Raw genomic sequence first — 16,941 nt, 5'->3', positions numbered from 1 at the left:
GTGCTTTATTACTTGAAATAAATTACACTTGGTCAGATATTTTGTAATATAATGCAACATGCATAAAATTTTAAGTGTGATTTGAGTGTCCAAATACTTTTTGGGGCTGCTGTATAAACTCTGCAAGAAAATACAGTATATGAAGTAAAACTAATGTGGGGGATTAGTTAAACAACTTTGGAGTCATTACAAGTGAACTGTGAAATTGATAGACACTGATTGATTGTAATTACTGACAGTTGGTATTGGGTCAGATAAAGTGGTTTACCTCTACTTGTGCTGATGTCTTTTGTACCAGCCGTCTGGCCAATCAGATGGTACTGGTTGAGGCGTGACCCCTCCTCCGCCACGACCACAGATGTAGCTGGGCCTTGAGTCCACTTATACACCACTTCAGAGATAGGGTAGGCATCTGGAAGAAGGCACAGAAGATAACACTATAATAGCCACCATGTTAGATTATGCAGTGATAATAATTTACTAATCAGACACGAATAATAAGAAGATTTGTTTTAAATTGAAGATTAGTTCAAATTTAATATAATCTGTTTAGCAATCTTTGAATAAGGTTTCACAAGGGTTACTTGCTCTTGATTGAACAGTTATTGTCAGTTGATTGCATTGCACTAAGTATGCAGGCAAACTTGCATTTCTCAGATTAAGGGTGTATAGTTGGCCTAGACCTACCAATCATGGGGAAATATATGCTTTGTTTATGAATAGGGTGCATGCTTGTCTGTCTCTTCCAGGTTTATTGCGGTGTAATACATTTAATCATCTGCACCTGTGTTGCATAATAGGATGAGAGCATGAGGTGAAAAAAGGAGCTTTTTACAGACACCTGGCTGTACCATAGATTAAGACAACAAGATTGGGCATTTTAATAAAGTAAAGAATTTTTAGTCATTTAGTGAACAAACAGTTTTAATACAACAAAAATTTAAATGTTGACTGGATGATCATATCACTTCCTAAATACCTGCAGTTTTACAATAACATTCACTTCTCGTTACTCCCTTTTTTACTGTCACCCCCTCCCTCCATAGTGACATCTAATCTTGAAGCAAAACATTAATCCTGCCACTCTCATACGGATCTCTCCAATGAAATTAAGACTGACTCCGGCCATCTAGACTGTGGGATTATTCTGCCAACAGTCTACACACACACGCACACACACATACAAACACACACACACACACACCAAATTCCTGCAAACTAATTAGCAGATCACAAATTCTCAGTCTCACCACCCCTACTCCTCTACTCTTCTCCTGTCTAGGAAAATCAGACACACTTGACATCTACATTGCTACAGTTTTTCTACAACCTCTCGATAAATTATGAAAAAACACATGCTCATACCCAACTGTTTCTCTGAATCAGTATATTTTCTTTTTAGGAAAAAGCAGAACAGAAGCTATCATCTGCAAGCTGTATACCCCGACAGATAACATTACTAAAAGTGGGCTAAATTTATTTGGATGGTCCTACAAAAATGATTATACAAATATAATGTATTATATAAGGTTCATTTTAGGCAGGCAGCTTCTGGGCCACCTTCTCAGAATGAGCAGTCCACATGAGGACAAGTCCACACATCACCTGTTAACACTGTATACGGCACCAACCAAACAAGATTGCAAGGCTAAACTGAGCTCTTGGAGCAAGAGCATATTTAGGTGGTGAGTGCAAAATGCTTGCAAGGCCTATAAGCCTTTATTACAAACTACATTACTTTGATGACCTGTTCACATGGCATACAGCACATTTTTGGTACAGATGCACGTTAAGTCAATTAAATAAGGCTTGAAATAATAACAAAATATTACTAAATTATTGTAGATTTTGGTGTACATAGGCCTACTATTCCTAACTTACATGCAACTACAGTAAACATGCAACTTAAAGTAACACAAGCAATACAGCTAGATACAGCTTTTCCATTACCACGTTTCTATTATTCTGTTTTTATAAATTCAGGCCATCAAGCATAACAGGTGAGTTGGATTATTGCATTTTTCTGAGTTCAGTAAATAAGGCAACAATTTGCATAGATCTTTTTTTTTTATTTATTTATTTGCAATAAATCTTTCTCAAATTACTTAATTTAAACAGGTAATTATTATAATGATGACATTCTAAACTATGGTGACTTGACATTTTCAGTTAAGCAGAGAAATGTACTTATTTAAGTAAATAAATTAAACTAGCCATGCAAAATTTTGCTTTAGATTTATATATATATATATTCAGACCTTACTTTTACAATGTAGAGCAGAGAAAGGCATTAACCTCTCTAAAAAGGAGTTAATGATATAACAGAATTTCTCATTAAAAACTATTGTTCTGGCATTTTTTTAGTACTAAAGTCACTTAAAGCCTGCTATTCTTGTTTTTATTGTAACACTTTACAATAAGGTTCCATTTGTTAACATTAGTTAACATGAACAATACATTTACAGCATTTATTCATCTTGGTTAACCTCCTGTGACCCCGCGTCCACATGCGTGGACATTAAATTTTGGCTATGCTATAGGCTATGTATAATATAATTTTATTTAAACTGACTGATCTCAGTTTAGGAGACTCTAGGCTGTCATTAAAGGGTTAAACTTTTGACGCTCGAGTCATGTGACAAAACAACATGGCGCCAATCTTAGCTGAGTTTGTCATTAGGAGAACCGGCAATAAAACTACACCTGGTAAGAAACCTCATTAAGTTTTTACATTTATTAACATTAGTTAATGCACTACGAACTAAAATGAACTAACAATTTACAATTTTATTTTTATTCATTAACATTAACAAATATTAATAAATGCTGTAAAAAAATATATTGTTCATTGTTAGTTCATGATACCTAATGCATTAACTAATGTTAACAAATGGAACCTAATTGTAAAGTATTGCCATTTAAAAAAAATTTTTTTTTATAAAATATTCTAGTGCTTAAAGAAATGAAATCTGGAGCTGATATGAGAAGCACGATCCATTCTATATTTCAACCTTCTCTCAGCCATTACACAAATCAAGTATCTCTGAGTTGGTATCTCTGAAGTGGTCTTCTATGTTCTTATCTGACACGAAAGACCAATCTTTTGAAGAAAAGAGATCATTTTCACTGTGTTCTTATATGTGATTATTCCTTAGTTAGACCAGCTGTCTTCATCCTATTTTGCATTTATGTTACAAACTTTTGAAAATTGGGCATAACATTTTAGATTTTCTATGAAGGAAACCTGAACAGATAAGTACAACCTTTTTGCATTCAAAGCATGATGTCTTGGAACTTCTTTACTGTTTTGGAGGGGTTTCTGTGTTAGATATCAGAAAGATGTCAGTTCTCCCAAGGAAGGTGTCTGGGGAACTTTAGCTCGGTGCAAGTTAAGGAGGTAAGAGACAACAACGAATGAAGCTAAAGAGTGTGAAGACAGTATTGATGCTAAATATGGCTGGTGATTTTAAGTGGACATAATTGGATTGAATTTAGAGGACATCAGTTGATCCTAATAATACTCTGTCCTCATAAGTTCAAAATATAAAGCCATACATTTTTCCTCAGAGTTGTTAAAGTCTAGAAAAGGAAGAAAAATTTAAATCATGGTAGAATGAAAAAGATAATGGTCAATGTGTGGATGAGAAAAAAATATATGTATTATGTCCATATTGTACTCATATTGTGTGGGACGTGTATACTTATTATTATAATTTTTTTTTTGTTTTTTTTTTTTTTTGACATGGACATTAAGGAAATACTGTTTGATAAACCAAAGAAACTGACAAGGTCTAGCTAACAGAGGAGAAAATATTTCTCATAGGTCAGGGGTTGAGGCTTGGAGGAAACATATGTAGCTCTTCATGTGGTGACCGGTTGAATGGCCTGTCAAACCTTTTTACTCACAAATGCTGAAATTCTTTCCAGTGAAATAAATGAGTACAGCATGGATTGACTTGACAGAAATGGAAACTAGGGATGGGCAGATCGATCCTGAAGTATCGATACTTCTGAAACTAATGTTGTATCAAGAATATCTAACATAATACTTAACATAAAAATATAGATTCTAAAGTTATAGTTTTTTTTATTAGTGATGTTTTTAGTTAGCATGAAAATGAATGCATATAATAAGCTTCAAAGTGAAAATAAGAAGTATAGTATATAAGCAAATGGTGGCGTAGGATAGGAACTGTTTTTCTTCCGCTCATCTTAACGTGAGAAATGCTGAAAGACACAAGCAGTCAAAGACAGTTCTCGAGCCCTTCAGCGCTTGCTCAAACAGGAGGAGCAATGCTTGGCTGAGGTAATGATAGAAAAACAAACAACTGCAGTAGGTAATTCACACTAAATAAGGACAAATCTAAATGTACCATATATTATGATTTTTTTTTTTTTTTTTTTTTTGTAAGTTTATTTAAATTGAAAGTTGTTAAAACATTTACTATTAACTATGGTTTTATGGCAGAAACAATGCCTTTACTACAGTATAGTAATAATGTAGTAACCATGACTGTAGTAACCACGACAGTAGTAACCATGTTTTTGGCGGAAACCATAGTTTTGATACAATTAACAATGGTTTTACTGCAGTAATACTGTAGTATCCATATACTGTAGTAACCACTGTTTTACTATAGTAATATTGTAGTGACCATGACTGTATTACCATGGTTAATTTTGTGGTTACTATGATTTTACTACAAATACCATGGTTAAACTATGGTTACTGTCACTGATCTATAATATATATATAATATAAACATTAGTGGTTACTGTAGAAAACCCATGGTTAGTTTTTGTTAGGTTAAACAAAACATAAGTCTAATAATAGTACATTTTAGGCCTATACATTTTAAAAAGTATGGATTTTAAAAATAAGTTTGAAGTATATGTATATATGTATGTATAACTATTTTACCCAATTTATTCCAAGAATTAAAAAAAAAAAAAAAAAAAAATCAATTTAATAGATGTATTGGTATTGGTATTGGTATTGGTGATATTGGCCTTGATAATACTTGGTACAGGATCAAAAAGAAAATAAGTGGTAACACCCATCCCTAATGTAAGCCTAAGCGATTCTGTGTTCCGCCAGTCCACGGCAGGCATGCCACGTGAGCCAGCCAAGTCCAAGTTCTTATTGTTCATCTGTTAAAGACAGCGATTGCATGTTCCAAGTATACTCCTGCATTGGGCAATGAGAATTCAGCATTCATGCACGTTGATTATCCACAAGCATGTTCAGTGAACATGGTCTGATTACAATCTCTCCATTAAGTTTAAGTATGTTTATGCATTGTCTGTGGCTTGTATTGCGTTAGAATGTAGAAAGTCTATGGCTATAATTACTTATGTAGTGATTGTCACTGCTGTATTTTGGTATTTATAGTATTTACAAACTGATTCTTCTTGTTTCTATTAGTCACTCCGGTAGCACATTAAATCACGATAACTTGCATTGATTTGCTCCAGATGTCCATAATCGCTATTCTCCCTTAAAGGAGAATTATCGTTTGTTGCTGCGTGCCTTCAGACACCTAGTGGTAGGTAATTGCACAACTACATTACTAAATTACAAATTACAGAATATAAGAAATAATTAAATTAGATGGGGTTGTGTATATACAATATATTCCACAGTTACACCAATGTGTTTTCTGTTTATTTAGAGGTCCTTTAGGCAAAATTACCAGTGTAAGGGATTGTATTATAGTTTAAACTGTAAACTATTAATACTTGTAATTAAATGATTGACCTTTTTGCACATACACAGTCGCAAAGCAATGCCACCAATCCATATGTCAGTCTGTTCGCACAGATACATCGTAAAACAATGCCACAAAATCACATGGGTGGTCTGTTCGCACAAACACATCGCAAAGCACTGCCACAAATTCACATGGGCAGTCTGTTTGCACAGACACATCGCAAAGCATTGCCATCATTTACATGGGCAGTTTGTTTGCACAGACACATTACAAGCAGCAGTGTTTCCCCTCTCAAGGGTAATCTATATGTACAGACATATTGTTTACGCGTTCATGCATTTCCCTTGTCAAGAATATTCTGTCCACACAGACACCTAACTCATACTTTCAGCCATCTCCTTTAAGGGCAGTCGGTTAGCACAGACGCATCATCCAGGCATTGCTCCCCTTTCGCATGGGTCATTGGTTTGCACCGTCATATCGTTAAGCATTGCCCCTTTTTTGCAGGGGTCATCACTTGACACAGTCTCACTGTTTGCAACCTTTTTCAAAGTTATTGAATGTTTTAAGCTAAATCATTCTCTGGAAATCGTAAGTATGGGGAATTTCACAAAAGCTTGTCTACCCTACTGCAAGGCATGGCACAATTACATGCATATTTTTCAAGAGTAGTATGTATGCTAAGTCATATACAAGGTTATATCTGAATCATTCATGTTTTTGCTTTCAGACTTTTCCTTCACATTTTGAAGACCTGGTTTGTTGTTCTGGGTTTAATTAATTGGTTTTATTCCTCTTTTGGGGGGCGCATGGTTCTAATTTCCTTTTGGGCTAAGCTACTCTCCCCTGCCGTCATCGTTCTCTAGCAGGATGTGACAGCTTGAGCGAGAATCTCAGTCCTGAATCTTAGGATGGGGCTTGCACAAAAGGAAAATATTCTTTCAGTTTATTTTATCTGAGTCTTTCTGGTAGAAGTGTATGCTTGTGAGTGTATGTTTTCTTTATTTGTGGTCACAACTATTGTTAACTACTTGACACTTCATTTATGATCTGCCAAGCATCTAGCATGTCCTTAAAATACTAAAGTAATATTCAAGGCCCTGTAGTCAATGACACCAGAAAATGATTGAATTAGCTTCTTATTTACTCAAAGTTAGCCTTTACAGTTGTTATATTGTCTTCAGTCTATGATAGGTCTACTAATTTATAAAAAAGTTCCCTACTCATTTATAAATAATGTCCAATTAGACCGCCATTCCAATGATGCAATGATCTTCAAATAATAAGAGGAAACTAAGGCTGTGAATAGATTAAATAAAATGTAATTTACATTTAGAATTTAATGAAATTTGTTTCTAAATATATAATGTAGTACATTTGTTTTAATACATTCAGTTCCTCTTTTAAGGAAAGAAAAAATATGCAGCAAATATTTTTGTCACTGGCACACACCTTTTCTTACTTCTTATTAGTCTGTTTCGGTTGTAGATCAAATCTTATACTAGTTGAGCTTCAGTGAAAATTCCACCATAAAAATGTAATTTGCAAACGAATTGCCAATCACTTTACTTTTGTTGACATTCTGGAAATTAATTTATAAATACATCTGCAACTAAGAAGGTATTTTTCCATCACTTACTGATAACTGAAAGCCCATTTTCACTATAAAAAGTAAAAATTAGCAGATGTTGCTTAAGGATTTCTTTCTACCTTATCTGACCCTTAAATCAAATTACTTTAGATGGTGTCACTTAATGTAGTCTGGTTGATTCAGTTGTATTAAATAATACTGCTGGCTTGAAGAAAATCAGTTAATATATAAGTTACCACATGAAGCACACTTCCTAGGTTACCTGACAAAACATTGATGTGTTTTTTACAATGTACTCTATATTAATTTATTGCATGTTGACATACTAATTTTGGCAGCACTAGAGGAAACATATAGCAAAAAATTTTTAACAAATAAAAATAAAATAAAAATAAAAATAAATTATCCAAGCTCTCTCTCCACCTTTTACCTCCAAAATGGCAGCATGAGTAAAAAGCCTCATATGAACTCAATTTGTGCTGCTCTTAAAAACAAATAAAAATTAATAAAAAAATATTACTCCCTCCCTGCCCATAAACACCCACACAGTTCCTTTTTCAACCTGTCCTTAAAGCCTGTCTCTCTGAAAACTCAGATTATGAGGCTTGCGCTGCCCTTAGGTGCTTCTAATACTCTGATTCCAGCTTTATACACCAGTTAACCTTAGCTTCAACTTTATCCATCAGCTCAGCATTTTAAAAAAACAGATACATGCAGTTATTATTAAAACTATAAGGATACAATTTTTAATTATAAGGTCTGGTTGTTCAAATACTTTGATTTAGGCTGCACATGGGTAGACATTTTAATGATTTTGTACATGTTTTACTGGCCATCGTCTATCCTTTACTGGCCATTGTCTATCCTTTAAGTATATTTTAACCCCTTTGTGTAGACCTGCCTAATATACTATAAAAATGTTCAAACGTTGACCTAACCTTTCAGCATCAGAACAAGATGAAATCCCTAGGATTGTTTCTCTCTCAAAATTATCTGGGAAGAGATATATTGGATTATTCTTGACATAAATATGTTTCACCATTTGGGAACTTTGCAAGGTTGAATCATCCAACAGTAATCTTTGGTCTATATAATCTTTTGAGGTGAATCTGGGATGGCATGCCAACGTAACCCTGAAGGCAACAATGCAGGATGGAAAGCATTTGATGTACAGTATATTGGTAGTAACTGTCCTATAAGCCTTATGGACAGGGCAGAAAGTAGATAGCGAAAAAGAAAGAGAAACAGAAGGAAATTGAGTAAGAGAGAGACAGACTGAAGGAGCATGTGTGAAAGAGAGAATGACAAAAAATACTGAAAAAGAGACCACATCAACCCCAAGAGAGGAAATAGAGATCACAATCAGGAAGTAAACATTATATCACTATAACATTCCCTGTCTGGTCTCATATACAGTGGCCCCAAATAGAACTTAACACTTAATAATGTACCAATGTCATTGCATTGCATAACAAATATCAATTGACCAATTGACATTTGTTTTAAAGAAAGATAGCAGAACAACACCTCAAGCACAGCATTTTGAAAAAAGAAGTTTGTTGGTGTCAGATTATATCAGATTAACAGTAGATATAGTATTTAAGATTGAGACAAAAGTATTTTGGACACTTTCTGGTTGGCAAATTTTGGAACATATTCATAATGTGGTGGTTAATGTGGTGAACTGCAGTACACATGTGGTTACTCTGCTTGGACAGCTGTGTGATTTCGAGGGAAACTGGCATACATTCACTAAAAATGACAGTTATATAAAAGTAAGTACAAAAATGGCTAAGAAAAGAGAAGTTGTTAGTTTAGCAGCATTGTTTGCAGATGTCACTTGGTTTGATATTTTGTACCTAATGCAATGCAATGAAATTCATTCAACCACAACAGTCAAAATCCAATGCATGTTTGCAATGCAACTGAACATAAATTCAAACATCATTATATATATATATATATATATATATATATATATATATATATATATATATATATATACACACACACACACTACTGGTCAAAAGTTTTGAAACACTTGACTGAAATGTTTCTCATGATTTTAAGGTGTATGTTTAAATGTTTGAAATTAGTTCTGTAGACAAAAATATAATTGTGCCACCATATTAATTTATTTCATTGTAAAACTAAAATTTAATTAAAAAAATAAAACAAAGTTTTTGAAATTGATGACTTGGACCAAATAATAAAGAAAAGCAGCCAATAAGTGTCCAACATAGATGGGAACTCCTTCAATACTGTTTAAAAAGCATCCCAGGATGATACCTCAAGAAGTTGGTTGAGAAAATGTCAAGAGTACATGTCTGCAAAATCTAGGCAAATGGTGACTACTTTGAAGATGCTAAAATATAACACAGTTTTGATTTATTTTCGATTTTGTTTAGTCACAACATAATTCCCATAGTTCCATTTATGTTATTCCATAGTTTTGATGACTTTACTATTATTCTAAAATGTGGAAAAAAAAAATAAAAAAATATATATATATATATATATATATATATATATATATATATATATATATATATATATATATATATATATATATATATATATATATATATATATATATATATAATAAAGAATGAGTAAGTGTTTCAAAACTTTTGACCAGTAGTGTGTGTATATATATATATATATATTTGATTTATTTATTTATTTATTTATTTATTTATTTTTTTATTTTTTTTTGTGAATGGTACGAATTCATTGATCCTCCTTTAAAACAGCCCTCACCCTCAAGCTCTTCAAATCATTTCATGGATGACACAGTTTGAGCGTATTGTGCCTGTGCAATAAAAGAATGTGTCAGCACCTTTAGTGAATAAGGTGCAAAGGCATGAATTCAGGATTAATGTCCATAGCTGATGATGTACATTGTGCATGTGGAGATTAACCACAATGGGAGTGTTTGTCTGTATCTCTTTGAAGAGCAGAATATTCTGTAACAAAAAGCCCTGCATTAACATAATGTATACAATAGCTTTACAATTGCAAACATTTGTCATTTATACAAGCGCTGTTTTCTTCCTGAAAATTTTGGTTGAGATGATGGTTAAAACCAGGCGTCTGTCGCTGTTATCCAACCAATCAAACAAAAGCTGCTAAGTGCAGACAGAATTTATATAACCCTTTACATAACAGGGCACAGTACTTCAAGTAAACACATTTGTGTTCTGATTTACAAGTTAACTCACTATTTCTCTGCTGTCTGCATTTAGTTACTCTTATAAACTACAGCAAGAAGGCAACAACCTTAAGCAAGTCTGTGAACTTTTTTAAACTTCAAAGTATGAGTCCTGTGATGAAGGCCAAATTTTCAATTACCACCTGACAATGAATAATAAATACAACAAGAAAGATTTGAGCTTGCAGGGTTTTTAAATCTTAGGAAGACATCATTTAAAATGCAAAATTCCCCCACAAATGTTGAGAAATTACTAATTAAACAATGAAAGCCAAGGAGGGTGAAAATCCTTGAGTTTCTGTGCAGGATCACTTATGTTTTTTGTTTTTTTTTCTCCCCTTTTCTCCCCAATTTGGAATGCCCAATTCCCAATGCGCTCTAAGTCCTCGTGGTGGTGTAGTGACTCGCCTCGACAAATATCAGTCGCCTTTGCGTCTGAGACCGTCAATCCACACATCTTATCACGTGGCTTGTTGAGCACGAGCGCGTGTGGAAGCTTCACGCTATTCTCCGCAGCATCCAAGCACAACTCACCACGCGCCCCACCGAGAGCGAGAACCACATTATAGCGACCACGAGGAGGTTAACCCAACATGACTCTACCCACCCTAGCAACCAGGCCAATTGGTTGCTTAGGAAGCCTGAATGGAGTCACTCAGCACACCCTGGATTCTAAGGATCACTTATGTTTATTAACACATTTGTAAAAGTAGAACCGGTGCTCGACCTTCATTTAATATTGATGGCTGATTAAGTAGTTCTTGTTCCTATAATGAAAGAGAAGCTGTACGATGCTCATCAAATTTAATGAGTGTAAAAAGTAAATGTTTACATTATTTCTAGACAGAAATAAAGTAGATCACAAAGTCAAAAAGCAATAACTGCTATGAAAAATCCTGGATCAAATTAGCTTGCATTTTAAGACTGACCATAAGAGAACTTAAACTAGAAACTCTTGATCGCAAATGACATTTTTTCAAGAACATGACGCATTGTTACCGAATATTCCAGTGCAATGATATCGACCCCATTTTGCCCAGTGCAATCTCCGAATCAGACATCAACTCAAATGTGTCTCAGAGACAAGGGTTCTAGTCCCATGTAAACCAGGAAATAATCGTATTCACATAATCAATGATGAGGGTGCTTTAAGGGTTGCATTTTCCTTCTAAGATTACATTTTTACTCCACTGACAGTTAAGTTTAGGTTTGGGGTTTGGGTTAGGGTGTATGGTAAATAAAACATGCATTACTGTTGACTGTATTACACCATTTACAACTAAATACAACTTGCTTTACAACTCGCTTTTGGCGCCACTCTGTGGAATCCTGAGCTCACACATGCCTATACGTTCAACAAAACTTCCAACAGGGGGCAGTGGATTGTGGAAAGACTTATTTTAGCTTGATTTGATCTTTCGCTGAATTCACAACGAGATCAGTCTGCTTTTTTACTAAAACAGTCAGTCTCACCCAAGAAAGATTTTTTGAGACAGCTGAGTGTCATAAATTAGTGCAGTATGGCTGGTTCAACGTTAGTCAACATACCAAGCGTTGGTGCATGCATCAGTTTGTTTTCAGTTCAAAACCTGCATGCTATTATAATTTAACTTTTACTGCAAATGTATTTAATATTATTCTTCTACCATTTTAAATGTGTTTTTTATTTAACAATCCATCCACTGGCTAAAAGCCTTTTAGAAGCACAAAAGCTATGACAGACGTTCACAACAAAAAGTTCCTAGACTTCAGACTGTGAGGGATTTAATCATGCAGCTGCAAAAATACAATTGATGAAATATTTAGCCTCATCGATTTGCATGATCCTGAAGCATCAGTGACACACTCCTGCTCTAAGCCCTGTCTGTCTGTCTCTCTCTCTCTCTCTCTCTGTTTGTCATGGTTTCTGCAGTATCTTTTAATCTACAAAGTACAAACAACCCAAAGGCTCTGTGTATTGCCCTAACTTGTAAAACCCAAAATGTCAAATAAGACTGAGTTCATTGCAGGTCATTTTTGACTTCTTAATACCAAAAATACCTTCTTAGCAGTGTGTGAGTGTATGTGAGCATAGGAGGGTTTGGGTGAAGTTGAAGCAGGACACCTATCTAATCCAATCCTCAAGTTACCCTACTCTCTGCAGGCAGCAGGTGATAATCTTAATCCTACTCTTGGACAGTACACCATGTGATAATGAGACTAAACTGGACTCAGCACTGTATGTGTACAGACATCTGAAACCCTTGTCCACCAAGTTGCCTACAATATGTCAAGTTGCTGCATTAAAGGGACAGTCAAAAAAATATTCTGTTCATTTACTCACCCTCATGTTGTTCCAAATCCGTATGGCATTCTTTCTTCCATGGAACACAGAAGGAGATGTTAGGCAAAATGTTAGCCTAAGTTACCATTTACTTTCATTGTTTGGAAAAAAGGATGCGATGAAAGTGACTGGTGACTGAGGTTGTCATTCCCTTACATTCTGCCAAACATCTTCTTTTGTGTTCCACAGAGGAAAGAAAGTCATACATGTTTGGAACAACATTAGGGTGAGTACATGAACACAGAATTTAAATTTAAGGGTGAACTAATCCCTATATTTAAATCTATTTAAATATCTTCATTAATTTTGGTCAATAGGTGAGATAAATAAAATGTATTGACAAAAAATATACAGAGAAAAAGAAAAAGAGAGAAAGACTAAGGCTAAGAGAGACTTTGGAATATAGTAGCAGAGTGATGAAATTGCCATCATGCCCTTAAATGGAAATCTCCAATGAAAGAGGAGATACAATCTTGAACATTACTGTTTCTAACAATTGCTGTTCTGCTACCTTTTCATAAATGAGAACTTGCTGTGCAAAGATAGCCAATGTACTGTATATATCCATTAACTTGAAAATTCCCCCAAAAATGTTTGCCCAGTGCTACGTATCCTGGTGCTTTGTGTTATACTTTTGATTGTTCATACATAGTTCTTTAATCACCCTAATTTTTACTTTAATGAGTGTATAATTCTGAACAAGAAGTAAAATACTATCAATATACCTAATCAGATTTATAGATGGTTCGTGTATTTTGATTAGGGAATTTATATTTCATTGTGATATCTATCAAGCATATACATATATATATATATATATATATATATAAATTCTTGGTGGGGAGGAGGATTTTTTCCTCTACAAAATAAAATACTAGACTTACAGCTGCCAAATTTGAGAGGGCAAGCATGAGCATCCATAGGGAAATCCTCCAACTGCATGGGACACTCTGCTGATATAGTCAGTCTGAAGAGAGAAACATCAAGAAATTATTAGATCTAAAAACAAATCTAGATTAGCATTTTCTGAGCATGTATTTTAATAATCAGCTGTACGCATTAACATATAAACCATCATAATCACAGTTATAATCGCAAATAAAACAGTGAATAACTCAATCGATCATTCGTGGGTCATAAATTAACAAGGACTCAGGGAAAAAAATATGTTATATATAATATAATAGAATAGAATAGAATACTATACTATATATATATATATATATATATATATATATATATATATATATACATACATACATACACACACACACACATAGGGGTAAAGAAAAACAAACCAAAAACACCACTGTAGCACATTTCTCAGTTTTTGTTTTTTATTTTTTGTTTGTTTGTTTGTTTGTTTGTTTGTTTTTTTGTTTTGTTTTATCTGGTATTTCACAATGTTCTATTCTAGACTTAAGCCTCATCTTATGCATTATTTAAAGCTACTTATGTATTTATAGAACAAGGGTGCCATCATGTGCCAGAAGTAGGAACATTGCCAAAACAGTAAAGTAAATCGTTGCTAATTTTGGCTTTGCTTGTGACCACACAAACCAACCCCCCTATATTCACTCTCACACACAAATGGCATCTCCCATTTAATTTTTCTCAGTGGTGATTCATGTTTTACTTAAATTTATTTTAAACACAAAACCTGTGTAGGATTTGAGTGATCTATTTTTGGATCACAGTACCACCTATTGGAAAATGTGAGGACCACAAGGAAAAATACATTCCAATAATACCATAAATTCTAGCAGTTCATAGAGTACACAGAAAGCTTTCTGTTTTTATGTTTAAACTTTGGAAATCAGTGCCATGCTTTATTTTGTAGTCAATCTCTGTACCGTGTAAAAAAAAATAAATAAAAAATAAAATAAAAAGAAACACAACAACAACAACAAACTCTACTTAGAGTCCTTGGTACTTAGATTAGAATCCTTTCTTAAATGTACAGCTTTCTTAAATTTAATGTTTGTCATAATGATCTTAAAGCACTTTGAATTACAATGTGTTTGAAAGGTGCACTATAAATAATCATATTATTATAACTACTACTATATGATCTCATATAGCTCCAATAATTCTTTAAACATTCATTAGTGTTTTTCATAGACTCAGATTACTGAGGACATATGCCTAAACCTAGAGAAGGATTTGTTATTCAGGGTTGATAATGTATTCACAAAAATGTATTAGTTTCAGATCTAACCCAGTTAGAGAGTAGGGATGTAGAGAAGTGCTCTGTAATGTGCAGAGAACGCTGCAGTGGCTCTGCAGTGGCTGAATCAGCTATCCTGCAGCTCCCTCTAGTGGACTAAACAGTAAAAGCATTTTTATTTAAATTATATATATATATATATATATATATATATATATATATATATATATATATATATATATATATATATACTGTAATTGGTTTCCTGAACAGTAAAATCTTAAGCTAAACACATTAAACCTGATTGAGATGGATTTCGCAACTGGAAAAAATTAAATCCTATAGCAATCCTATCACAGAGAATGGCCTTGGATCAGAGTTTTGGATGATGTAGTATATTTAAAGGGATAGTTCACCCAAAAATAAAATGCTGTCATCATTTCCTCACCCTAATATTGTTCCACAACTGTTAGACATCTGATAAAAACAAATTAGATTTTAGGCCTAATGGCCTCAGTCACCATTCACTTTCATTTTATGGAAATAAGATGCAATGAAAGTAAATGATGACTGAGGCTAACATTCTGCCTAACATCTCCTTTTGTGTTCAACTGAAGAATGAACATCATATAGGTTTGGAAAAACAAACAAGTTTGAGTAAATTACAGAATTTTCATTTTTGGGTGAACTATCCCTTTAAGTCTTTTAACATAACTTTAGAAATATGTAGGTAGTGTCACATTACTATTTACCTTATTCACAGTAGCACCATATTTTGACGTGAATGAAAACAAGGCTGTGTGGGATAAACTTACAGTCTCTTCAATGGCATCCAATGTATAAAGCTGCTACATCACATCTAATTTTCCGCAACTCATGTTTTTTTTTGTTTTTTTTGTCGACTGAAATTTCTTGGATTTTTTTTTTCAATGATTTCTCAGCAGATCAATCCAAAACTCTATAAACAGCAGTACAACCCACTGAAGAGACCATAAGTTTTAAAAATGGTGCCACTGTGAATAAGGTCCGTTGTTTCTCCAACAAGCATGTTTCATTGTAATAAAGAAAAATCCGTCCCTTCAACTAATCTGTCTATGAGATTGAGTTGTGCTGACTAAACCACAGAAATCAATGTTCATTTGTGATCAATGTCTGCTACTAAAGCAAAAGTCATAAGCAAGACTATTTTGCAAAGCAATTGTAGGAGGACAGGGCTGATCATAGCTAGCATTACAATAATGGCTGCCTTATTATGCCACCCTGTAGCCATTATGCCCTTCCCTCAACTTCCCTGCTGAAGACCATTCTGTGCTTTGGTGTAAGCACTGCAATAATTTGTAAGGACTGACCCTCAGCTATCAGCATAATGAAGGGCTTGATACTGCCATGGTGCTGGAACAGCTTAAAACCTCCTTCATCAGCAACTGAGGATGGGAGCAGGGTTGAAGGGCCTATGTGGTTGACTGGAAATTCTGTGAGATTGTAATTAATGGGGTGGGACAGGTGAGGCGCTGTTCCCACTTAATCAGCGCAGGGCGTTCATCTCTGACAGCTCCATGATGAGTTGTTGTACTGGAAAAATTAAGAACTGTCCTCTAAACTCAACCTCCACTCGACCAGCTCACACAACTATATCAAAACCAGCCATATGGGAGACGAAGGGCTTGCTGTGTACTTCCTAAACACAGTTAGTGCTGAGGTCAGCATTGCTGAATGTGTAGATGAATGATGTGGCACTGGTGCCTTGACAAATCATCAGTGATCAGAGCTTCATCCTGACGGTGAGCGTTGTTTGCTGTATGATAGGCCATTAAAGGTCTTCTACTGGCGGTCTTCCAGAATCCATTAGTTTTCTATATAAAGATTATTTATCTTTGACTAAAAGTGGCTGATTCTGTGCTAACCCAACAATATCATACAAATCCTCGGTAAAATTTA

At 34.3% G+C, this 16,941-nt stretch overlaps 2 protein-coding genes across 4 annotated transcripts in view; one reads left to right on the top strand and one right to left on the bottom strand.

Annotated features, from left to right (window-relative positions):
* Positions 1-16,941, top strand: part of LOC127446506 (gamma-aminobutyric acid receptor subunit beta-3-like) — a 121,734-nt gene that overhangs the window by 2,142 nt on the left and 102,651 nt on the right. The gene's annotated exons all lie outside the window — the stretch shown is intronic.
* LOC127446507 (gamma-aminobutyric acid receptor subunit alpha-5-like) overlaps positions 1-16,941 on the bottom strand; it is a 44,178-nt gene that overhangs the window by 19,953 nt on the left and 7,284 nt on the right. For both annotated transcript variants that reach the window (XM_051707478.1, XM_051707479.1), the window contains exons 7-8: positions 13,721-13,803; positions 269-412 (exon numbers count right to left, since the gene is read on the bottom strand). In XM_051707478.1, coding sequence (XP_051563438.1) covers positions 269-412; positions 13,721-13,803 — 227 coding nt within the window. The remainder of the gene's footprint in view (positions 1-268; positions 413-13,720; positions 13,804-16,941) is intronic.

Source organism: Myxocyprinus asiaticus, chromosome 9 (genome assembly GCF_019703515.2).
Source record: "Myxocyprinus asiaticus isolate MX2 ecotype Aquarium Trade chromosome 9, UBuf_Myxa_2, whole genome shotgun sequence".
Classification (NCBI taxonomy): domain Eukaryota; kingdom Metazoa; phylum Chordata; class Actinopteri; order Cypriniformes; family Catostomidae; genus Myxocyprinus; species Myxocyprinus asiaticus.
This window is presented reverse-complemented; position numbering and strand designations above follow the sequence as displayed.